Source organism: Bacillus rossius, chromosome 2, assembly GCF_032445375.1.
Source record: "Bacillus rossius redtenbacheri isolate Brsri chromosome 2, Brsri_v3, whole genome shotgun sequence".
In the NCBI taxonomy this organism is placed as follows: Eukaryota; Metazoa; Arthropoda; class Insecta; order Phasmatodea; family Bacillidae; genus Bacillus; species Bacillus rossius.
This window is the reverse complement of record NC_086331.1, coordinates 127,584,029-127,610,755: the sequence shown is the minus strand read 5'-3', so window position 1 is coordinate 127,610,755 and position 26,727 is coordinate 127,584,029. Positions and strand designations below refer to the sequence as shown.

The 26,727-nt window shown below is 44.1% G+C and overlaps 1 protein-coding gene across 1 annotated transcript; it reads right to left on the bottom strand.

Moving 5' to 3' along the window:
- Positions 1-222: 222 nt before the first annotated feature.
- LOC134529809 (uncharacterized) lies at positions 223-26,044 on the bottom strand. The gene is made up of 4 exons (XM_063364271.1): positions 25,935-26,044; positions 5,163-5,243; positions 3,938-4,185; positions 223-1,113 (listed from the first exon to the last, which is right to left on the bottom strand). Exons 1-4 carry the CDS (start codon positions 25,981-25,983, stop codon positions 973-975), a joined length of 519 nt encoding a protein of 172 aa, XP_063220341.1. The 5' UTR covers positions 25,984-26,044; the 3' UTR covers positions 223-972.
- Between the last annotated feature and the right edge of the window lie 683 nt (positions 26,045-26,727).

Sequence of the window (26,727 nt, the reverse complement as noted above, 5' to 3'; positions counted from 1 at the left end):
TGCTAAAAATGCAATGTTTGTATGGTGAAACATCCAAATATATATGGTCCTTGATGAAAAATAATGGAATGAATATGCAATAAATGACACAACACCGCAGGTAAAGCTGAGCCTTTAGTAAAGTGTCGAAATTTTTTACTTTATTTTAGTGCTGCAGCACTTAAAAATAAGTTTCTGGCATCTTCCCAAAGAAAGGTTTCATAAAAGAAAAAAATTACACACTTTGTTGGTACTGCATTTATTTCTAAATGGCACATCTCACTTGCATTCCAAATCATGCCGCTCATTCAGTGACTACTTTGACTTTTTATGCTATTAGGTTTATGCTTTTCATATCCTTTTATTTTTGTTTATAGGATTTTACATCACATGGTTGTACACAGTCTTTAAAGGTGATGGGACCTCCTAGTTAACAGTGGGCTTCGACCCACTTGGTTTACGATTCGGTCAAGTCGAGGCGTTGGGATCAAACACACAACCCACCACATGAGCAGGACTTGTTAGGCACAGAGAAGCCTTTTCCCCCTCTAGTTTATGTCTTATACATGCAAGCTAATTTTCCTTCAAAAATAAGCAATTTGTACTAAATTTTGACATTAGAGTGCAAATGTTTTAATATTATGTTGTGTTGACAAAAAAATTGTACAAAATATACTAAATAAGTAGAGTTTTACCATAGGTATGATGATTGGAGAAGATACACGTTGTAAAAACAAGGACTAAGAAAACCAGATATAAATAATTTTTCATAGTAGCCAGTCACCACAATTTTTCAGTTTGCAATGAAGCACCTCCTGGTCACTCAAATGTTAAAATCATCTTCAGTGCATTAACTAAAAATACGTAAATTTTAATTTGTTTTATCGTATAAATTAGGAACAATTAAGTGTCATTGAACTTAATTTAGTTTTAAAGACATGCACTGCTCATATTCTTTACTCAAACTGTATAAAAGTAATCCTGAAAAAAGTTTTAATTTTGAGGTAGCTTTGTGTTTTCACTGTCTTGTTTATTGTTGACGTTTATATCTTTCTTATAGAGCTGTTTTAATTGCAGCACAATTTCATTGCTACTTTGAGAAGGATCTTCTGCGATTCGTATCTTGTTAGAATTCTGTAACAAAAAGCAAATTGCATACTTTCTAAGTTAATGTTAGACATACATTACCATATATTACAGTTCTTAGTACTAGGTGACTGAAACAAACTCAATAAAAAAAAATTGTGAGCACTAGAAATAACAAGTATGTAAATAAATAATTAATAAAACCATGTGAACTGAAACGTGAACTCAGATTTTCATGCCAATTTTGTGTCATTGTTTAGCTATTAAGAGTTACATCACCACCTTAAAATGTTGAAAACACTTGACCTGTACTGACATCCCTGACCTCACACAATAAAGTGGGATATACAAAAATACCCATCTTAAATCCTTATTTGAAGCCATGAAATAATTCATGTAATAAAAAAACTGGTAATAAATTACCAAAATTTAACAGTTACAAAAGCAGTTAAAATTTAACAAGGGTTTCGAGATTCAAACCAATATAAGGGAACCAATGAAAGGCTGAACATGGGTACGTGCCTTCAATGCTCCCAAGGTGTGCATGAAGAATTTCTGTACTAAAATGCAACAGCAGGGCAAAGAGAGGCTGTAAGTGGACGATCAAAAGGTCAAATGTAAAGCAGGTCACCACAAATAACCTACTAAAACATCTGGCTGCAGCGATTACTATTAAGCTAGGTAAAGTGACGAGAGAAATAATACTAGGAAAACTGTCACAATACTAAGGGAAAATAATTTTGCAATCATACACTGCGTGGGTGGCAATAAAATAATGCCTGGGTGAAACACAACATTGAACATATCGAAAGGGAACATGAGTCCGAACATAATTCAGAAAAAAGAATTTTATTAGCTTGGCTTCTGGGTTGTAGCCGTGTCCTTGGCAAATAATTCACCAACGTTTTGGTCGAAATTTCAGTCGCCATCATCAGGGAGGAGTAGGTAACTGCTCCCTGATGATGGCGACTGCAATGTCAACCGAAACGTTGGTGAATTATTTGCCAAGGACACGGCTACAACCCAGAAGCCAAGCTACTTCAGACAATGGCCGTGAAAGCCTGCAAACATTATTAATGTTGACTAGCTCCAAGACTTGCCACCCAAAGTGGGTTAGGGATTGAAGGGTGAGCGCACAGCACTAACAAATAATCTGCTTAAGCACCATCAGGTGCTAATAATCTGCTTTCCACAGCCATTCACCAGCGAGTGGGACGAATCTCCCGGCTTTGGGGCCGCTAACCTAAAACCTGTTGAGCAATGCCCGCAGTGGTGAACAAGCAAACCAATGGGTAGTGGTGGATAGGGAAAGAAAGGTGCTCTGCAGGTGGTCTATACACAGCACAGCAGGAGCAATTTAAACACAGTGACATTGCTCAAAGCTAATAGTTACCTCCTGTCAATGAACACAACTGGCTACGTTGCACTGCTTTGTTATGAATCAAGCCGAAAGCAATGGAACCACCAATTGAATCATATCAAATTGGGGATGGATGGATCCATTGGTCTTTGACACAGGAACATGATTATACTCACAGCCACAGAGAGCCCAAGAATAGTACGAGGCCTACATTCGTACACTCGTGAAGAAAAAGGACTTTTTCTAACTAAATCCAGAGCATTGATGTAAATGCTACATCACTCTACTTAACGGCCAATCTTATGCTTGGTCCGCCTGTCTGAAGCACAAGCGATTCATGCATTAATGTCAGTTGCAAACGTTTGGCGGAAGCAATGGAAGTTTTATGTTAGCAAGTTAATATACAATCTAATGTAGACCTTAATTTGTTTATTTAGTTGGTACAGAAGAGCAAGTTCACTGTTTGTGACTTCTAAGAAAATGCAAGATCATTAAGTAAATGTTTCAGGTATAGCTTATATTGCAGTACTTTGAGTATGTGCATCTTCAATTGTGTTTACAAAACACTCTAACAAAGCCATTTCGTCACTCTTTTGAAAAACAATTGTGTTGAGCAATGGAACATGCCTTAATTTTATTAATGGGAAATAGTCTAAAGTAATGTAACAATTTGAACTGGGCAGAGAAGAAAATTAAGGGTTGATGCCAAAAGGAAATTATGTCTCATCATATTTGGCCACGAAGACTGACATAATGTATTACAGTAATTATTAGGTTTCAAATTTTCAATTTCTGTCTAAATGCATATTTTTTATGAACACGAAATTGACAAAAAAGTTACTTTTCATGATTTATAGGTCACTAGCTTTTGCCCGTGACTTTGTCCGCATGAACTGTATCTAGTCTTTGATTGTAAAAAAATATGCTTTACAGATCATCGCATCGAGATAAACAGGAAAAAATGAAATGTAAATTATTGCTGTTGAAAGTAAGTTGATCATTTATTAATTAAGGCTTCTCTATATATAACCTTTGTCCTCAAGGAACATAGGTAAATTTTGTACAGTTTCTTAATTTTGTTAGATGATGAAATGTGTAGGATTTTAAAAAATATATATGTAAAATTTTGGGAGCTCACCTTTCATTGGTTGCACTTGGGTGTGAAAAAGTGTGGTTTTATTGTTATATCTCCGGCTTATGTCATTGTAAGATAAAATATATGCCAGTTTTTAAATCTAATCATAAGCTTATAAACACAAAAAGTTTCATGTTATGGGTGCTCACCTTATTTTAGTTGTACTTGGTTGTGAAAAAAATGTGGTTTTATTGTTATATCTCTGACTCCTGTCATTGTAAGATAAAATATTTACCAGCTTTTAAGTGTAGGTAATCATAAGCTGTTAAACGCAAAACATTTCATCAAAATCAGTCCAGTAGTTTTTGTGTGATGCTTGAACGAACAGACAGACGGACACACTTCTGTAAGAGTGTAGGTGTGCAAATATTACCAACCTTTACTTGGTTGCTGACCAAGCCTGACTTCCAGGAATGGAGCCACTTTCCAGGCGACAGCACTGCGTCAGTGTTGTCGGCGTGTGGCTCCGTGGACGGAGAAACAACGGGGCGCACCTGGCGTCTCTTCTTGGCGTTCACGTCGTTGCCCAGTGGCTCCGTCTCTCTTTGTGGGCCTAGTTCCAATACAACTTGGAAATCGGCATGTGGACCCAACCGAAAACCCAAGCCTATCCGGGAATCAGTACCTGAAAATAACGTTTTAAATAATTATTTCACTGAATTATATTTATTAGCCATCATATGTTTGCTATATAACTTCTTCCAATCTGTGTTATTCTGTTAAGGATAGGACGATGATAGGAAAAGTAGGAAACGAATGGGAGTGTTTAGTTTAATGTGCCTCGAAAAAGTCAAATTGATGGTTGTTCCAATCGAGTGGAAGAGAGATAGATGCGGCACAAGCGTACAATGAGCGTAATGGGACAAAGTGTAATGGGACAATGTGTGTAAAGGGACAATGAGTCATCCTTTTTCGTACGTGCAGCCGGCATTCATCGATTTATTAGACGTTGTCACGTCAAAAATTTATTGATGAAATCTGTGGTGTGTAACTTAACAAAATTTAGACAGTTCGGTAGGATCTGTAGGAAAATAGTGCGCAATGATGTATCCTTCCATCACAATTGTTATCAATTAAACACACATATGCCCATTTGCCTCTCTTTTTTATTCAGGCTGTTTGGTCTTGGTGTGTTCATAATTTTTTACACAGTGCCCCATAACTCAGCATCAAGCCGAGAACAGTTAGTAGGCCAATTAATAACAGTTCTGAAACAAAAATTCAAATTTCAAAAAAAAATGTCTTAGTTCAAGTTATTGTAAATTTGAGTTGTGCTGCTATTTATGTATTTTTGAGATTCGGGTGGGAATGAATCTAAAAATATTGTCTTTAAAGAAGCACACGTACACATATTCACTCAGGTAGAAGAATGAATTTACTAGCCAATTTTCTTTTTAATACAATTTTCATTATTTTGTTTTCAAGCTGTAGATAATGTCTTTTCTTGTGGAATACCTACCTCAAAAAAATTGTGAAAACTCTTGAGAAAGAATTTCCATATGTATATTATATGTCTAACAAGCTGTTCAATTTAATTTAATAAAATAATTTAAATATTAGTGTATACAAATATAATACTACCTAAGTGATTTATTTTATTACCTTTCTTTATTGGAGGAATATTTGAGTAAATGAGAGACAATAGTGATGGCAATTCTTCAGGTATAACAAGCGCATTAACGTCTGAAAAACAACAGAATCAAATTATTATACATCAAATGTAAAATTAACAACAAAAAACTTACAGTTACGTAAATGAAAAATTTAATATTAACATACGTCTCTATGTAGCTTATGTAACATATAATTATTTGTACCTACCATACGTAATTGAAAGCTGCAAATATATTTTTAACTGTGCAACAGCTACATTCTTACATTTTTAATATTTTATCATTAGCTGTTACTGAGTTTTGAATAGTGAATTATTATTCAGCATGTCTAGATAAAAAAAAAGTTATGTATAAAATATTTTGGGTTAGCCATTTTGGATAAATGCTGATTAATTAATGTTCAAACACTGATTTTGCATTGCTGACAGGAACTTCCTATCACAATGAAACATTACCACAATTTACAGATGACGTTGCCCCCAATATCCACAATTGTTTGAGGCTACAACATGTTTGTGCACCTGCACATTTTCTCTAAAGAAGGACACGTGGTTACTTTTTGTGGTGGCATTTCCTGTAAGAGATATTTGCCTGAACATTTTGCAAAATTCAAACAGGCAAAATGCTGTTAATGAATATGAAGTTAGGCATAACATTAAGTAAAATAACTAAAAAAAAAGAAAAGTTAGGGTAATCTAATTTAGGAATAAAGGCGTAGTTACATTTTAGGGACAATATTTGGGTATCTTCTTTTGAGCAAAAGTTAGTTGTTTTTTTGCATCTCAGTAAATGTGCCTATCACTGTTATGTAAAATTAAATCTAAAGGCAACTAGGCAAAATGGAGCTAATTAAACACAAAAAATTGTAGAAGCCCTTGATACTTGGAAATTCTTAATAGGAATATTTGGTGATGCAAGTCTCGAAGTTAAAAATCAGCAATTCTCAAGTTTGATTCAATAATCAAAGACTTCACAGCATTTAATCAGTATTAATTATTTTTTTAATCTCTGGCTTTGCGTTAGTAGGTACCTAATGGAATGTGCAAGTTAAAATTCTCTTGTCTGTTATTTTAGATGATGGATGACATAAATGTCACAAACTTGAAATAAATATCACACTCAGTTATGGACTGCTTGTCCTTATGTTTTGGTGTCCTTAGGGGAACTTTTCCCACCCCATCTTTGAGTGTAGGCCCCTTTTCAAAATTACCATCACATATAATGGAATGACTTTTGATGAATAAACTCCTGTGTGAAGCAAAAGAAAATTTGGAGTTGTACCTACAGTAGGTGCCAATTTTCACAGATTTCTCCATCCACAGAGGTTTAAATCCGGAGCGTAAGCAGAATTTTTATTTATGGTGGGAGAGGGAATATAACCATTTTTTCTTGCTGTTTGCTTTCAAATTTTTTCCATTTGTTGGAGGGAATGATAGTTTCTATAGGATTTTGTTATAAGATATCACATAGAATAGGATTATCCCCCCCCCCCATCTCCCCCCTTCCTCCCTGATTTGGATAATGTCAGCTATAGTTCCCATAATGCTGAGGAACGCTGACACAAGCTGCCAAGCAGCTGCCTGTGGAAGGCTACACGGGTCACGGAGGAGAATCACTGAGAATCACTGAGAACACTTGCAGGTGCCATGGAGTAGCGAAATTCCAGTGAAAACATATTAAATTATTGTGACCTCAAAGGCAATGTTTTAATTTAGCAGGATAAAAAGTGTATTACATATACATAGTGTATCTCACATTTTATTTCAGCATAACATAGCATACAAATACATTCTAAATAAAACTGTTTACCTACTATTCGAGTGTTTATTGTAAAGTTATGTGTACGCAAAAAAATTTTTTAGTTATGTTAAATGTTTTTATTAAACGGAAAAAATGAGAGCAGCGGGATAAATTATTCCAAATTATATTGTTTAGGTTCTGTACAAGGTAATTTGTGACGGAAGTGTAATAAACTTGGGGCTGATAACTGAAGTTATTTGGAGTAAAAAATTTTATATCAACGTGGGGTGTAATCACATACGCATAGATGATGCGCAAATTTTCACCAATGTGTAGCGTGCTCGCAACGTTGACCGCAATGGTTGTAGACCTCTTAGTCATGCGTTCGCGTCTCCGCTGGTGACCTTTTGGTCATGCATTTGCATGGGCGAACGCTGTTGGCAGCTGTGGTAGCGTTATTTACAATGCAGCTCCTTAAATTCCCTGTTTTTAGTCTTCAGAGGCGGTATTCCAATACATGGCCTCAATTTTATATCGTAAATAAAACATTCAACATAAAACTTCCTGATTTTGCACCGACTCACTTCTCTGCAGAAGTCTACACCAAACATCAAGCAGAATGAAATTGACTGTGACCTTGGAGGAAATGACAGGGTTGGCAACCCTGCACGTGCATGGCAGATAGCAGCACTGTCACACTGTCAAATATTTGCCTCCAATATATTTGACAGTAGAGTTGGAGGGGGAAGTATTAGACGGAAAATGGCTTCAAACTTTCTCCATCAACTATATTTGGACAGATAACCTCAAATATGTTTTAAATCGTGTCACACTATCAAATTTGAAGTATTTTTGGTCTGAGCTATCTCAAAATTTTCCTTTTTAATCTTATTTTGAATTTAAATAATGCATTACAGAGCTGGACGAGATTTTTGAACTTGTTATGCTATTTGTGCATTTTTATTTTTTTATACATACTAATTAATTTATCACACAACAATATTTGTTACATAATAAAAAAAGCCATCCAACTTGTCAAACAAAAATGGCTGTGCTAGCGAAGTTTTCGGTGATGTCATAACCCTCCGACTTTATTTGACACAACATATTGGAAGACGTTGCAAGCAAATATTTGACCGTGTGACAAGACCTTAAAAGATACCATACAACACAGTGGTATTACCAGGGGTGGCCACATCTGCATGTTTACAAGGTAACTGTGTGAAACCGTTTTCCTTCTTCAGCTAAGTGTTGCGCCATATTTGTTAGCTACCCAAAAACATTGGATGGAAGTGTAATGATTACATTGTGAAAACAGTTTTAAATTACTATTTGTATGGCAGTGACTGTTTTTTTAAAGACGGAGGTTCTTACTCGAGGCTTACTTACCATCATCTGACGCTATCAAGCACCATTTGCACAATGTTTTGGGCGGGACATATAGATGGCGAGGTTAAAAAGTAACTTCAAATACGTCACAGCATGCCATCTCCTGACAATTCATAACTCCCTAACTCCATGGATATTACAGGGTGTGTACGCCTCCTTAGTATCCCCAAATAGTCCTTAATTTATCTTTAAATGAACAAGTGCCCTTAAAATCTTAAATTGCACCAGGAATTCTTAAAAACTTCTTAATAAGGACTGATAGCATGCAAGTAATTGATAAATGTGAGTATTTTAATGTTCTTTTGTTTCTGATTTGGCAGCAAACAGCACTTTGTGCATATGCTGTGGTGGATTTCGGGCCTCATAATTAGATTTTATGAATAAAAAAGTTTTTAATTCATTTCTCACATTTTATAACTCTCTTTTAAACTAAAACGGTGTATTTAACTATTTTTCTTGGAATTTGTAGAGTAAATGTAATAAGTGATCAAATTAAATGTTAACGCCACAAATTTCAGATGGACACATGCTTGGGTCAGAAATGTGTTACCAAAGATAATTCTGGACAATATCTCTAAGAATTGAACCAATATTTGGTTTGTGCATTGACTAACATTATTATTTGGTTGAAAGATTATGTGATATTGCAAATAGTTTAATACCTGTTAATAGTAGTGAAGGCAATGAAGTATTGGGGTCTTTAAAAAATTCTTAATTTTTGATTGCACAAGAGAGCACGTGCTACATATTAGGAAAGGCTCACATGTTGCTTATCGTAAATACCTACGTTCCGGTTTACAAAACGCAGCGTTTTCAAATACGCGCCACCGTGAATATAAAGTCTCATTTGACTCAGAGTAGTTGGAAAACACGGCGTTCGAGGAAACTCCCGTCTACAATTGCAATGTCCAAAATTGTGTCCGACGGACACTGATCGTTGTTTGGTCCACGTGGCTCTGACGTCATGGATAGTGTGGAGATGGTCCGAATCTCCCTGGTCCGAATGCATTCATCAACTTGAACTTTTTATCCCAATCTGTGTTTTTTGGTAGCATAGAAGAAGGACAATCGTGATATTTGCTGTTTCCGGTTCCCGTTTCAAAAAAGACGAACAGAAAATAACGGACGATCATTAGCAATTACTTTTGCCTTACAGAATAAATGAATGTAATTGAACTCCTTCAACTTTCACAAGTTAACTAAATATTCAAAACTTAGCTGCGTACTCATTTACAAAGCATGAAAACAGTAAACAAAAACCATTATTTTGGCGCTATATATTTACTGCGCTCTGGTGACTACTTTAGAAACCAGTACATTCGGACATCAGACATCGCGATACCAAGTGACGTGATTCACATCAGGATAAGCACACGGACCGTCCACGGGTTCGGACCGTTGTAGACGGACCTTGGAAGTGGTCGTAGTCGGCACAGTGCACCCGAGTGCGGCGGATGCATTGCCGCTGAAGATGGCGTGTTTGAACATCTACTTTCAGTTATCAGATACTTCATTCATCCTACTTCGTCACGAATCGCCTAGTATGAACGAAAATCTCTGCCGAGCGGCCCAAAACGACTGGCAAAGCACACTCACCTGTTTGGGCACTTCTCATAGTTCTGTTATTGTAGACGATCGATGACGATTCATCAGTAGAGACCTAAAAAATTCGCGGATTCATTTCGTGTTATGCTAAAATTCAAATAAATAGGTATACCTTAGTGCTGCTTCTGCCATTGGTTCACTGTTAATATGGAGGACTGAGGGCCAATTTGCGACCCTCGTCCATAGAAGTGTCGAATCACAGGCCACCCAGTCGAGACGACTCACAAGTAGAGACCCGTAAAATTCGCGGGTTCATTTTGTGTTATCCTAAATTAAAATAATTGTACCTTAGTTTTGCTTCTGTCATTGGTTCACTGTTAAACTGGAGGACTGAGGGCCAATTAGAGACCCTCACTCATAGAAGTGTCGAATCACAGGCCACCCAGACGAGACGACTCACAAGTCAGCAGCCAATGAACAGTTGGCATTCGCCAGAGTGTGTCGAGGATATTGGAGTCTATCCTGGAGGTCACTGAACCCGCGAATTTTTCCGGTCTCTATTCATCAGTGATCACAGCACTCGTCACCAATAAAGGAACCTTTTGGTAGCTTCCATAGATGAAGTCTATAGATTTCCTATTTCTAAGTTGTTATACGGAATAAAAAAAAAAGAATCAATGTTACGACGTTTCATGGTAACTAGCACAAATTAAAATCAACATTTTGTAAGTGAAAAAAAAGTTTTATTTCGCCGCTAGAGAACGCGCATTCAAGGGTACGCAACCCACAGTCCTTCATGCGCGACGCGATGCACACTTTGAAGATGTGTGTCACGTCGCACGGTCTGTGTGTTCTAAGGAATGGCGAGTAAAAGTGGACGTAATCAACAGCAATCTCTTTTTATCACTGCGTTTTATTATTTTTTGATGTTTTTTTATATATATTTTTTTACAATCTATAATAAAGGTTAAAAATGATGCCACCTTTATGGGCGTAATGTTGGCAACGGCAACAGCAGATGACGGTAGGTTTCGGTCGTGGTATGCAAGTACTTATACATAGAGACCGGAAAAATTCGCGGATTCATTTCGTGATAGGCTGAAATTCAAACATGTGTACAATTCTGCTGGTTCTGCTATTGGCTCGCAGTTTAACTGGAGCTCTCTGGGCCAATGAGAGACTATCGACCAAAGAAGCGTCGAATCACAAGCTACCCAGTGGAGACGCCTCACAATTTAGTACCCAATGAACACGCGTGTTTACTTGAGAAATGCAGAGGATAATTGAGGCTATCCTAAAGGTCATTGAATCCGCGAATTTTTCCGATCCCTACTTATACAGTATGTCCATAAAAGAATGGTTCAGTTTCAATGGTATATTATAATAGTTTAATTTAGACTATTTACAACAAATCATACATCAAACAGAAGATAAAATTACCTAGATTTCTTACAAAGGTTCAATATGTGCACCTTTAGTTAGACATCTAAACCTTAAGTCCAGTTCTTCCCACTCTTTGGTTGACATATTCAGAATAATGGAAGCAATAGCCACTTCAGTTCTGTGGCCTAACTCTGGCAAATAATTAGATAGCAATGTAACGTAGACACGATCTTTTATAAAGCCCCAAAGGAAAAAAAATCGCATGGCGTTAAGTCAGGTGAACGTGGAGGCCAGCGAAAAAGAGCTCTGTCGTCTCGACCATTACGACCAATCCAACGGTCAGGGACTTCAACAATTAAAAAAAAAAAACGCACGTTGAACTGAAGTTATCGATTCACTCTTAGAAAATTTCAGAACACAAAACGCTTTACGCTCAGGAGTCGCCATTTTGCGCAGGAAGCGCTGCAGGCGAGATAACAACAAAGCAGTACCCGCGCATGCGCTTATCAAAAAAAGAAAATGTTCGAGTTACTCTTTAATTGTGACCTAGAACATAAACTCTACAACGCTTACAGATGAACCTATTAAAATTTGTATCTGGGACATTCTTTTATGGACATACTGTTTAATAGAGACCGGAACAATTCGTGGATTCATTTCGCGATACGCTAAAATTCAAATACACACACCTTTAAGCTGCTTTTGTTATTGGTTCACTGATCATCCGGACGACTCTGGGCCAATGGGAAACACTCAACCAAAGAAGTATCGTATCACAATCAAACTAGTTGAGACGACTCACTAGTCAGCAGCCAATGAACAGGCGTTATTTTCCCGAATGTAGTGAGGACTGTGTAGTCTATCCTGAAGGCCATCGAAACCGCGAATTTTTCCTGGCCTATTAATTAGGAATGTACACCAGACTTTTGGTAAAAATAAAACATTTTTCCTGGGTTGAAACAGCCCAGAACTTTCTATGCCATTATCTTCCGTGCTATCCGCAGCACGTATGGTATAAAGAACGTACTAGCGTAGCGCAACGCCGTAAGTAGTGCGCGTGCGGTAACGTCATCACAGCCAGCCAACAGTACTAATTTACTAGTAGGAGAAGGCATTCTCGGCGAGAAAAATCTGATGGCCTGTTAGAATGCAACAAGGTATACCCGCACCAGCGGTTTATTTCTTGTGATTGGCGGCCGTCTGCGATAGAAGTCGTTGCCTTAGTTGACCGAGCCACTCGGGACTTGCGTGCTGAATCACTGTGATTGGTCTTGTAGCAATCGCCATGTGCCCGAGAAACTCTCCCAATCACAGAGCACAGACGATGCTTAGAGACCGGAAAAATTCGTGGATTCATTTCGCAATACGTAGGTACCTGAAAAATTCACGGTTTCGATTACCTTCAGGATAGTCTACACAGTCCTCTGTACACTATCGCGAAATGAATCTGCGAACTTTTCCGGTCTCTAGCAATAGCTAAAATGCAAATACACATACCTTTAAGCTGCTTTTGTTATTGGTTCACTGATCATCCGGACGACTCTGGGCCAATGGGAAACACTCAACCAAAGAAGTATCGTATCACAAGCAAACTAGTTAAGACGACTCACAAGTCAGCAGCCAATGAACAGGCGTTATTTTCCCGAGTTTACTGAGGAATGTATAGTCTATCCTGAAGGTCATCGAAAACGCGAATTTTTCCAGTCCCTAACGATACTACAGCTAGCCTCGGAATGTTTCGCGACATACGCATGCCCCTACTGTGGTGTACTGTGTGTATTCATTGGCCGGTCGTTCGAAGACGGACAGAAGGTTAAGCTGCAACAGACTGCGTCGCCAAGGGAAAGCGGGGCCATCCAGACAGAGGCTGCGTACGTCACACTTGCCGGTTGCGCAAACCAGCGCTTCACCCGGCCGGGATAACATCCGCGCTCCATGTGGTGATAGCTCCATCACCGCGGACCCGGTTTCAGGGCTCGGACAGTGTGCCCTCGAGTACAAGTGTCTGTGCTCCCTCGAGTACAAGAGTCTGTGCACCCTCGAGTACACGAGTCTGTGCTCCCTCGAATACACGAGACTGTGCTCTCTCGTGAACGCGAGTCTGTGCTCCCTCGAGTACAAGAGTCTGTGCACCCTCGAGTACACGAGTCTGTGCTCCCTCGAATACACGAGACTGTGCTCTCTCGTGAACGCGAGTCTGTGCTCCCTCGAGTACACGAGTCTATACTCCCTCGTGGACGCGATTCTGTGCGTCCTCGAGTACACAAGTCTGTGCTCCCTCGTGGACGCGATTCTGTGCGCCCTTGAGTACACGAGTCTGTGCGCCTCGAGTACACGTGTATGTTCGCCCTCGAGTACACGAGTCTGTGCTCCCTCGTGGACGCCAGTCTGTGCGCCCTCGAGTACACGAGTCTGTGCTCCCTCGTGGACGCGATTCTGTGCGCCCTTGAGTACAAGAGTCTGTGCTCCCTCGAGTACAAGAGTCTGTGCACCCTCGAGTACACGAGTCTGTGCTCCCTCGAATACACGAGACTGTGCTCTCTCGTGAACGCGAGTCTGTGCGCCCTCGAGAACACGAGTCTGTGCTCCCTCCAATACACGTATATGTTCGCCCTCGAGTACACGAGTCTGTGCACCCTCAAGTACACGAGTCTGTGTTCCCTCCACTACACGTGTATGTACGCCCTCGAGTACACGAGTCTGTGCACCCTCGAGTACACGAGTCTGTGCTCCCTCGAGTACACGAGTCTGTGCTCCCTCGAGTACACGAGTCTGTACTCCCTCGTGGACGCGAGTCTGTGCTCCCTCGAATACACGAGACTGTGCTCCCTCGTGAACGCGAGTCTGTGCGCCCTCGAGTACACGAGTCTGTGCTCCCTCCACTACACGTGTATGTTCGCCCTCGAGTACACGAGTCTGTGCACCCTCAAGTACACGAGTCTGTGCTCCCTCGTGGACGCGAGTCTGTGCGCCCTCGAGTACACGAGTCTGTGCTCCCTCGTGGACGCGATTCTGTGCGCCCTCGAGTACACAAGTCTGTGCTCCCTCGTGGACGCGATTCTGTGCGCTCTTGAGTACACGAGTCTGTGCGCCTCGAGTACACGTGTATGTTCGCCCTCGAGTACACGAGTCTGTGCACCCTCAAGTACACGAGTCTGTGCTCCCTCGTGGACGCGAGTCTGTGCGCCCTCAAGTACACGAGTCTGTGCTCCCTCCACTACACGTGTATGTTCGCCCTCGAGTACACGAGTCTGTGCACCCTCAAGTACACGAGTCTGTGCTCCCTCGTGGACGCGATTCTGTGCGCCCTCGAGTACACGAGTCTGTACTCCCTCGTGGACGCGAGTCTGTGCTCCCTTGAGTACACGAGTCTGTACTCCCTCGTGGACGCGAGTCTGTGCGCCCTCGAGTACACGAGTCTGTGCTCCCTCGTGGACGCGATTCTGTGCGCCCTCGAGTACACAAGTCTGTGCTCCCTCGTGGACGCGATTCTGTGCGCCCTTGAGTACACGAGTCTGTGCGCCTCGAGTACACGTGTATGTTCGCCCTCGAGTACACGAGTCTGTGCACCCTCAAGTACACGAGACTGTGCTCCCTCGTGAACGCGAGTCTGTGCGCCCTCAAGTACACGAGTCTGTGCTCCCTCCAATACACGTGTATGTTCGCCCTCGAGTACACGAGTCTGTGCACCCTCAAGTACACGAGTCTGTGCTCCCTCGTGGACGCGAGTCTGTGCGCCCTCAAGTACACGAGTCTGTGCTCCCTCCACTACACGTGTATGTTCGCCCTCGAGTACACGAGTCTGTGCACCCTCCACTACACGTGTATGTTCGCCCTCGAGTACACGAGTCTGTGCACCCTCAAGTACACGAGTCTGTGCTCCCTCGTGGACGCGAGTCTGTGCGCCCTCAAGTACACGAGTCTGTGCTCCCTCCACTACACGTGTATGTTCGTCCTCGAGTACACGAGTCTGTGCACCCTCAAGTACACGAGTCTGTGCTCCCTCGTGGACGCGATTCTGTGCGCCCTCGAGTACACGAGTCTGTACTCCCTCGTGGACGCGAGTCTGTGCGCCCTCGAGTACACGAGTCTGTGCTCCCTCGTGGACGCGATTCTGTGCGCCCTCGAGTACACAAGTCTGTGCTCCCTCGTGGACGCGATTCTGTGCGCCCTTGAGTACACGAGTCTGTGCGCCTCGAGTACACGTGTATGTTCGCCCTCGAGTACACGAGTCTGTGCACCCTCAAGTACACGAGTCTGTGCTCCCTCGTGAACGCGAGTCTGTGCGCCCTCAAGTACACGAGTCTGTGCTCCCTCGTGGACGCGAGTCTGTGCGCCCTCAAGTACACGAGTCTGTGCTCCCTCCACTACACGTGTATGTTCGCCCTCGAGTACACGAGTCTGTGCACCCTCAAGTACACGAGTCTGTGCTCCCTCGTGGACGCGATTCTGTGCGCCCTCGAGTACACGAGTCTGTACTCCCTCGTGGACGCGATTCTGTGCGCCCTCGAGTACACAAGTCTGTGCTCCCTCGTGGACGCGATTCTGTGCGCCCTTGAGTACACGAGTCTGTGCGCCTCGAGTACACGTGTATGTTCGCCCTCGAGTACACGAGTCTGTGCACCCTCAAGTACACGAGTCTGTGCTCCCTCGTGAACGCGAGTCTGTGCGCCCTCAAGTACACGAGTCTGTGCTCCCTCCAATACACGTGTATGTTCGCCCTCGAGTACACGAGTCTGTGCACCCTCAAGTACACGAGTCTGTGCTCCCTCGTGGACGCGAGTCTGTGCGCCCTCAAGTACACGAGTCTGTGCTCCCTCCACTACACGTGTATGTTCGCCCTCGAGTACACGAGTCTGTGCACCCTCAAGTACACGAGTCTGTGCTCCCTCGTGGACGCGATTCTGTGCGCCCTCGAGTACACGAGTCTGTACTCCCTCGTGGACGCGAGTATGTGCGCCCTCGAGTACACGAGTCTGTGCTCCCTCGTGGACGCGATTCTGTGCGCCCTCGAGTACACGAGTCTGTACTCCCTCGTGGACGCGATTCTGTGCGCCCTCGAGTACACGAGTCTGTACTCCCTCGTGGACGCGAGTCTGTGCTCCCTCGAGTACACGAGTCTGTACTCCCTCGTGGACGCGAGTCTGTGCGCCCTCAAGTACACGAGTCTGTGCTCCCTCCACTACACGTGTATGTTCGCCCTCGAGTACACGAGTCTGTGCACCCTCAAGTACACGAGTCTGTGCTCCCTCGTGGACGCGATTCTGTGCGCCCTCGAGTACACGAGTCTGTACTCCCTCGTGGACGCGAGTCTGTGCACCCTCAAGTACACGAGTCTGTGCTCCCTCGTGGACGCGAGTCTGTGCGCCCTCAAGTACACGAGTCTGTGCTCCCTCCAATACACGTGTATGTTCGCCCTCGAGTACACGAGTCTGTGCACCCTCAAGTACACGAGTCTGTGCTCCCTCGTGGACGCGAGTCTGTGCGCCCTCAAGTACACGAGTCTGTGCTCCCTCCACTACACGTGTATGTTCGCCCTCGAGTACACGAGTCTGTGCACCCTCAAGTACACGAGTCTGTGCTCCCTCGTGGACGCGAGTCTGTGCGCCCTCAAGTACACGAGTCTGTGCTCCCTCCACTACACGTGTATGTTCGCCCTCGAGTACACGAGTCTGTGCACCCTCAAGTACACGAGTCTGTGCTCCCTCGTGGACGCGAGTCTGTGCGCCCTCAAGTACACGAGTCTGTGCTCCCTACAATACACGTGTATGTTCGCCCTCGAGTACACGAGTCTGTGCACCCTCAAGTACACGAGTCTGTGCTCCCTCGTGGACGCGAGTCTGTGCGCCCTCAAGTACACGAGTCTGTGCTCCCTCCACTACACGTGTATGTTCGCCCTCGAGTACACGAGTCTGTGCACCCTCAAGTACACGAGTCTGTGCTCCCTCGTGGACGCGAGTCTGTGCGCCCTCAAGTACACGAGTCTGTGCTCCCTCCACTACACGTGTATGTTCGCCCTCGAGTACACGAGTCTGTGCACCCTCAAGTACACGAGTCTGTGCTCCCTCGTGGACGCGAGTCTGTGCGCCCTCAAGTACACGAGTCTGTGCTCCCTCCAATACACGTGTATGTTCGCCCTCGAGTACACGAGTCTGTGCACCCTCAAGTACACGAGACTGTGCTCCCTCGTGGACGCGATTCTGTGCGCCCTCGAGTACACGAGTCTGTACTCCCTCGTGGACGCGAGTCTGTGCACCCTCAAGTACACGAGTCTGTGCTCCCTCGTGGACGCGAGTCTGTGCGCCCTCAAGTACACGAGTCTGTGCTCCCTCCAATACACGTGTATGTTCGCCCTCGAGTACACGAGTCTGTGCACCCTCAAGTACACGAGTCTGTGCTCCCTCGTGGACGCGAGTCTGTGCGCCCTCAAGTACACGAGTCTGTGCTCCCTCCACTACACGTGTATGTTCGCCCTCGAGTACACGAGTCTGTGCACCCTCAAGTACACGAGTCTGTGCTCCCTCGTGGACGCGAGTCTGTGCGCCCTCAAGTACACGAGTCTGTGCTCCCTCCACTACACGTGTATGTTCGCCCTCGAGTACACGAGTCTGTGCACCCTCAAGTACACGAGTCTGTGCTCCCTCGTGGACGCGAGTCTGTGCGCCCTCAAGTACACGAGTCTGTGCTCCCTCCACTACACGTGTATGTTCGCCCTCGAGAACACGAGTCTGTGCACCCTCAAGTACACGAGTCTGTGCTCCCTCGTGGACGCGAGTCTGTGCGCCCTCAAGTACACGAGTCTGTGCTCCCTCCACTACACGTGTATGTTCGCCCTCGAGTACACGAGTCTGTGCACCCTCAAGTACACGAGTCTGTGCTCCCTCGTGGACGCGAGTCTGTGCGCCCTCAAGTACACGAGTCTGTGCTCCCTCCAATACACGTGTATGTTCGCCCTCGAGTACACGAGTCTGTGCACCCTCAAGTACACGAGTCTGTGCTCCCTCGTGGACGCGAGTCTGTGCGCCCTCAAGTACACGAGTCTGTGCTCCCTCCACTACACGTGTATGTTCGCCCTCGAGTACACGAGTCTGTGCACCCTCAAGTACACGAGTCTGTGCTCCCTCGTGGACGCGAGTCTGTGCGCCCTCAAGTACACGAGTCTGTGCTCCCTCCACTACACGTGTATGTTCGCCCTCGAGTACACGAGTCTGTGCACCCTCAAGTACACGAGTCTGTGCTCCCTCGTGGACGCGAGTCTGTGCGCCCTCAAGTACACGAGTCTGTGCTCCCTCCAATACACGTGTATGTTCGCCCTCGAGTACACGAGTCTGTGCACCCTCAAGTACACGAGTCTGTGCTCCCTCGTGGACGCGATTCTGTGCGCCCTCGAGTACACGAGTCTGTACTCCCTCGTGGACGCGAGTCTGTGCACCCTCAAGTACACGAGTCTGTGCTCCCTCGTGGACGCGAGTCTGTGCGCCCTCAAGTACACGAGTCTGTGCTCCCTCCAATACACGTGTATGTTCGCCCTCGAGTACACGAGTCTGTGCACCCTCAAGTACACGAGTCTGTGCTCCCTCGTGGACGCGAGTCTGTGCGCCCTCAAGTACACGAGTCTGTGCTCCCTCCACTACACGTGTATGTTCGCCCTCGAGTACACGAGTCTGTGCACCCTCAAGTACACGAGTCTGTGCTCCCTCGTGGACGCGAGTCTGTGCGCCCTCAAGTACACGAGTCTGTGCTCCCTCCACTACACGTGTATGTTCGCCCTCGAGTACACGAGTCTGTGCACCCTCAAGTACACGAGTCTGTGCTCCCTCGTGGACGCGATTCTGTGCGCCCTCGAGTACACGAGTCTGTACTCCCTCGTGGACGCGAGTCTGTGCGCCCTCGAGTACACGAGTCTGTGCTCCCTCGTGGACGCGATTCTGTGCGCCCTTGAGTACACGAGTCTGTGCGCCTCGAGTACACGTGTATGTTCGCCCTCGAGTACACGAGTCTGTGCGCCCTCGAGTACACGAGTCTGTACTCCCTCGTGGACGCGAGTCTGTGCGCCCTCGAGTACACAAGTCTGTGCTCCCTCGTGGACGCGATTCTGTGCGCCCTTGAGTACACGAGTCTGTGCGCCTCGAGTACACGTGTATGTTCGCCCTCGAGTACACGAGTCTGTGCACCCTCAAGTACACGAGTCTGTGCTCCCTCGTGGACGCGATTCTGTGCGCCCTCGAGTACACGAGTCTGTACTCCCTCGTGGACGCGAGTCTGTGCTCCCTCGAGTACACGAGTCTGTACTCCCTCGTGGACGCGATTCTGTGCGCCCTCGAGTACACGAGTCTGTACTCCCTCGTGGACGCGATTCTGTGCGCCCTCGAGTACACAAGTCTGTGCTCCCTCGTGGACGCGATTCTGTGCGCCCTTGAGTACACGAGTCTGTGCGCCTCGAGTACACGTGTATGTTCGCCCTCGAGTACACGAGTCTGTGCACCCTCGAGTACACGAGTCTGTACTCCCTCGTGGACGCGATTCTGTGCGCCCTCGAGTACACGAGTCTGTGCGCCTCGAGTACACGTGTATGTTCGCCCTCGAGTACACGAGTCTGTGCTCCCTCGTGGACGCAATTCTATGCGCCCTCGAGTACACGAGTCTGTGCTCCCTCGTGGACGCGATTTTGTGCGCCCTCGAGTACACGAGTCTGTGCTCCCTCGTGGACGCGATTCTGTGCGCCCTCGAGTACACGAGTCTGTACTCCCTCGTGGACGCGATTCTGTGCGCCCTCGAGTACACAAGTCTGTGCTCCCTCGTGGACGCAATTCTGTGCGCCCTTGAGTACACGAGTCTGTGCGCCTCGAGTACACGTGTATGTTCGCCCTCGAGTACACGAGTCTGTGCTCCCTCGAGTACACGAGTCTGTACTCCCTCGTGGACGCGATTCTGTGCGCCCTCGAGTACACAAGTCTGTGCTCCCTCGTGGACGCGATTCTGTGTGCCCTTGAGTACACGAGTCTGTGCGCCTTGAGTACACGTGTATGTTCGCCCTCGAGTACACGAGTCTGTGCTCCCTCGTGGACGCAATTCTATGCGCCCTCGAGTACACGAGTCTGTGCTCCCTCGTGGACGCGATTTTGTGCGCCCTCGAGTACACGAGTCTGTGCTCCCTCGTGGACGCGATTTTGTGCGCCCTCGAGTACACGATTCTGTGCTCCCTCGAGTACACGTGTATGTTCGCCCTCGAGTACACGAGTCTGTGCTCCCTCGAATACACGAGTCTGTGCACCCTCGAGTACACGTGTCTGTGCGCCCATTATTACAAGAGTCTTAGCGCCCTCCTCGTTGCAATTGAAAAATTAAAAAAAATGCAATGTTAAAGCCCAAAATCGTTATACATGTACATTTTCTTGTGATGTTTCTCTGTGCCTTTACTCATACCTGTATGGTATCAGCTACAGACTGCTTTTATTAATTTGACTTAGAAAAATTCATAGTTAGAAACTAAATAATTTTTTTCTTACTTCATACTTAACATTTTAGGTTTCAAACTAAAGATTTATGAAATTAATTGTATATTTTAATAGCTGTGAGGTAATTGAGGTGAAATTCACTGCATTTCGGTGTTATGTGGTGGTATTGACTTCCATTTCGGTGTTTGGCGGTGTATTGACTTAATTTCGCTGTTATTTCTGCTTTGTCGATATTAACCACATGATCGTGCCTCTAGCAATGGTTAGGGACACCTGTATTTCGCGAATACATTTCGTGTCAAGGTATTTCACAAAATACTGTAGCTTTTCTCCTGTGGTTATTGGCTGAGGTCGGTGAGAGGTGTCGTCCCGCTCTTGACGGGGCCATTGAGAATGTGGTCACCGTACTGCTGCACCCTCACAATTTACCATGAGCCCATGACTAGGGACCGGAAAAATTCGCGGGTTCAATGACCTGCAGGATGAATTCCATATTTCTACGTACACTCGGTCAAATGTCACCCACTCATTGGCTGCTGTCGTGTGAGACGTCCCAACGCAGCAGCCTGTGATTCGTATAAAGCTTTGGTTGGGCGTTTCTCATTGGCCCAGAGTCATCCAGGTGAGTTGTGAGCCAATAGCAGAGGCAGCACTGAGGTATAACTATTTGGATTTTAGCCTATCCCGAAATGAATTCGCTAATTTTTCCGGTCTCTAGTCATGACAAAAACCGTGCACATGTCTTAAACTGATTCGTAGTTCATTTATTCACAGTGTCACGCTGAATGCCTCTGTGCACATCGAGGTCGACCATTTGTGAATTATGAGTAGATGTGTAAGCAGAGGCCGTGTCGGCTGCGTCACGCGGATTGGCCAACGCGCGATGCGGCGCCATCTCACCGCGCTGTTGGGAAACCCGCTCCAACGCTTTGCGTAACCGCGTGAACCCCGCTTCAGACAAGACAGACAGGACAGCGGACTGCGAGGTTTTTCTGCGGCGTTACAAATGACTAGGGACTGGAAAAATTCGCGGTTTCGATGGCCTTCAGGATAAACTGCACATTCCCCTGTACACTTGGGCAAAGAAAGCAAGTTCATTGGCTGCCGACTTGTAAGTCTCCTCATCTGGTTTGTTTGTGATTCGATCCTTCTTTGGTTGAACGTTTATAACTGGTTGAGATTCGTCAAGATGAACAGTAAGCCAATAGCAAAATCATCTAAAAGGTATATGTATTTGAATTCTAGCCTATCGCTGAATGAATACGCGAATTTTTCCTGTCTCTACAAATGACTAGAGACCGGAAAAATTCGCGAATTGATTTCGCGATAGGCTAAAATACAAATAGGTAAACCTCAGTGCTGCCTCTGCTATTGGCTCACAACTTACCTGGATGACTCTGTACCAATGAGAAACACCCGACCAAAGCTTTATCGAATCACAGGCTGCTACGTTGGGACGTCTCACAAGACAGCAGCCCATGAGTGGGTGACATTTGACCGAGTGTACGTAGAACTATGGCGTTCATCCTGCAGGTCATTGAACCCGCGAATTTTTCCGGTCCATAGGTCATACCCACAGTACTTTATGAACTTCAGTCAGTGGGTAAGTAGTAAACACGTGGGTCAGAGAGTTAAACATTTGAGCATTTGAAGCCGTAAGAGAGTCAAAATTTAAAAAAAAAAAAAAAAAAACCTTTATCCTGCGTGCCATTTTTACTTGGATGTCCTAATAATATAACCTCGATGACTAGAGACCTGTAAAATTCGCAATTTCAAATCCCTAAAGGATAGACTCGATCATCTATGCACTCGTGCAAATTACATCTGCTGATTGGTTACCGACTCGTAACACCTGTTGACTGGAATGATCGTGATTCGCTAATTCTTCTGTTAAAGACTTTTCATTGGCCCAGAGTCCTTCAGATAAACTATGGCCCAATCACTGAAGCAAAATATAGTCAAAAGTATTTGGACTCTATCCTATCGCGAAAAGAATCCGCGAATTATACAGGTCTCTATCAATTAGACTACAAGTTTTAAAATATTTAAGAAAACTGGCATTACAATAATATTAGCACATATTCTCCTTCTAGGTTCCTAATGGGCTTAGTAGGAGTAGGCCTCCGTGGCGCAGTCTACAACGCACCGGGCTACGGTGCGGGGGCTTTGGGTTCGAATCCCGGGTAAGACATGGATGTAATTTGTGTTGTCGTAATACACCAACAATCACAACTACAATTTCTCAATGACTGGGGGTGACATAACAATACAACATTAAGGGGGGGGAGATGATTGGCACACTGGTGACTGTCAAGACTTGTCTGTGTGCCACCCATCTTAAAAAAAATTTTTTAAAAAAAAAGTAGCACAGCGGTAGGCTCACGCTTGTTTACCTTAAGTGACGTGGTTGAAATCGCACCACTGGAAAAAGTTTTTTTTTTTTACTTTTTAATAACGTTAAAATATAATATAATAATTATAATGTTGGCTTAGTTCAATAAGGTTAAGGTTTATTTGTAGGAAGTAATTACAGACTGTTTTCAGTGGTTTAAGCAAAAACAAATGTACAAACATATACTTAGTGTTATAATAGGTGTTTTAAAATGTTTCAGGTTAATATTTTAGTAATTCCACAGAATTATAACTTCCAACTGTGCGGAAATTATATAGAATTAATTGTTTAGTGAATTTTAACAAGATGGACAGTGTATTAATAAATTAATAGAATTTCTCATCGAAAATCAGGTCCAAAGCTGGGTTTAGGGATTTTTTCGAGTTTTTTTCACTTTTATTACAGTCGGTTCTCATATTTAAGATTTCCTGCTGTTTCGTGCTGCTATCTGCGCGTGATGGTGACAAGCCACGTTTACGATTCAAGCCACGGATTATTCCAGTGGCGGGCGCAGATAGTACGTGCGTATTCGCGTCCAGGAATTTTGTCACTTGAAAAGCGAATATATTATTTATCAGTAAATTTATGACGCTCGGCATTATTTTTAGAATTCCACGTTAAATTTCGTGTCCGAGTTTGGTATTAGTTTATTTGCAACATGAACAACATGAGAACACATGGATTTTCTCGTCATCGAGGTTATATGTTTACTCATCACTGGCGAGTACCGAAAGACTAGCTCGCTCACTTTTTTTAAAAAATATTTGATCACATTTAATCAATATTTTATTGCTTCGGTAGTTAACGACTATAAAAATTGCTTTGCTATATATTTTTAAAAAAATTGGCTGAATAATGTATACAACTTAGTTTTCACTATACCTAATCAATTCGAGCAACTGCAAGCACTTAGGCCTACATACATCGAGAGCAATAAAGTGAATTTATGTTAAGAGAAGGTTACTTTAAAATAAATAATAAAGTGTCTTGAACATGTGTTATATTTTAATAACGAATTTATGGCAACAATAAAAAAGACAGTCTATAACAATTGGGCATGTCTTAGATACTGAAAATTCGTGTATTCGTAAGCAAAGATAGAAAAGTCAGACTCAGGCCCGCTTGCACAGTCTTGTGGCAAAGTTATTTACTTGCCCAATTTGATTTACCTGCAAATAGTTTGCTTAAATTATTATTATCTGACTGTGGAAGCCGGTATTATCCTGGCTAGAGGCTCTGTGTCTGTTACGTATTATAACATAAGTGTATTGCACCATGAGAACACATGACTTTTCTTGTTAACGAGGTCATGTGTTACACATCTCTAGCGAGTACTTAAAGTTTCGCTCTTTTATTTTTAAGATAACATTTGTGTAATGCTGAAGAATTAAGGTGCTATCTTCTGTTGTTGCTGCATTGAACAGTTAAGTCTTTCGTGTCTCAGTCAAAACATATTTCACGAAAAACGAACACATAAAATTACTTCTTTTTTTATTTTTCAGCAGTAATTAACGTTTGTGATATCGAGCTCACTATACAGACTGTTTCGAAATTCATGGTAGATACACATGCCTAAGTTATGGGGTGATAGAAAGCAACGAGACACAAGCACCATTCAATATAAAACATCGAATTCAAGACGTCTCCCCAATTGCAAGTACATCTCCTTGACAAGTCGCTCGGTTCCGCATGCCAAGCCTCGATTATATTGCTCAAGTTCACTCGCTACTCGCCTGGTCTACTTTTCCCGCTGCTCGCTTGCAACCGCTGTTTTTTACATTGGTAGTGCGTGTGCGTGGAAGCCTCGGAGAACAGTTGAACAACGAATCTGATTTATTTATTTATCTTCGAAATACATAAAAAAAGGGGGTTGTCTGTAAAGTCGGTTTACGGACGATAATTTCACGTGATAACGTCATAAGAAAACATTGATGAAACATTGCATACTTTTTAATTTTCAAATATTAACTTTCAGTTTTTGCAAATTTAATTTAAAATAATTTGTTTAAATATAATCACGAACAAATAGTTAAAAAAAAAGCCCGCCTTAACCTGTTTGATATTATAGAAGATTTTCTCGCACGGTGGTTGGCCGGTTCTTGCACGCTCGGCTCGGGCGGAACGTGACAATTTTTCGTGCGTGCAGCCGGCGTTCATCGATTTACAAGACGTTATCGCGTCAAAACGCACAAGCAACTATAAAACTGTGGCTTGAGGATACGAACATAGGGCTAGAGACCCGTAAAATTCGCGCGTTCAATGACCTCCAGGATAGACTCCAATATTCTCTACACATTCGGGCAAATGCCAACTGTTAATTGGCTGCTGACTTGTGAGTCGTCTCGACTGGGTGGCCTGTGATTCGACACTTCTATGAGTGAGGATCTCTAATTGGCCCTCAGTCCTCCATATTAACAGTGAACCAATGACAGAAGCAAAACTTAGGTATAATTATTTGAATTTTAGCATAACACGAAAAGAATCCGCGAATTATACGGGTCTCTCAACATAGCCTGTCCTGAGTAAGTGAAACGAGGACCAGGGGGCTCGGTACAGGGGCGTAGCCAGGGGAGGGGGTTAGGGGTTCCAACCCCCCCCCCCACCTAGCACCAAATCTTTAATTAATTTCTTATTCATCACTCAATCAAATTTCATATTAAATTTAATAACAATTTTACCATTACAATATTTAAATTTAAGTACCGAAAATTGCTAAAATAGCACTACTTTACACCTTAAAATCCAAATTTTGCCGGGGGAGGACCCCGCTATAAAACGTGGGGGGGGGGGGGTGGCATACTTCTTAACACCCCCCATACACAAATCCTGGCTACGCCACTGGCTCGGTACTCACGTGTGACGAGCGCGGCCAGTAGCACGCAGCTGGCGAGCGACGCCGCCATCTCAGCAGCTGCGCGCGGACTGCGGCGCACCTGGCGGCAGGTGGCAGCCCTGGCGGCGCGCGACGGTGGCGCACCTGGCGGCGAGTGGCGGGAAAGTCGCCGGCCGCCTGACCCACATGGCGGCCGGGCGCGCTTTCCCGCGTGAGGTAACTGGTCGACAACTCTCACTTCCACACCTCTGGCGACTCCGCGCCCCTGCCCTGTTCTGCTGTGTTCCCACCCAGTTATTTCCATACGTGCAGTAAAACAAAAAAATTGGTTGTCTGTAAAGTCGGTTTACGGACGATAGTTTAACGTGGCAACGTCATAACAAAACATTGATGAAATGATTGCATACTTTTATGAATAAAATTGAATCATTTTTTATTGAATTATCACTATTTTGTATGGATACAAAGGAGTGAAATGAAAGCTACAATTTAATTTGATAAATTTACTTTTATTTGCACTCATTAATTCAAATATGTTTATTACTTTAAAAAACAGATTATTTTAACTATAACTTTTATACATGTTTGCTATTTAACTTCTTCCAATCTGTGTTATTCTGTTAAAGATAGGACGATGATAGGAAAAGTAGGAAACGAATGGGGGTGTTTCAAGTTTAATGTGCCTCGAAAAAGTAAAATCGATGGTTGTTCCAATCGAGTGGAAGAGAGATAGATGCGGCGCAAGCGTACAATGAGCGTAACGGGACACAGCGTAACGGGACAATGTGCGCAACAGAACACTTTTTCGTGCGTG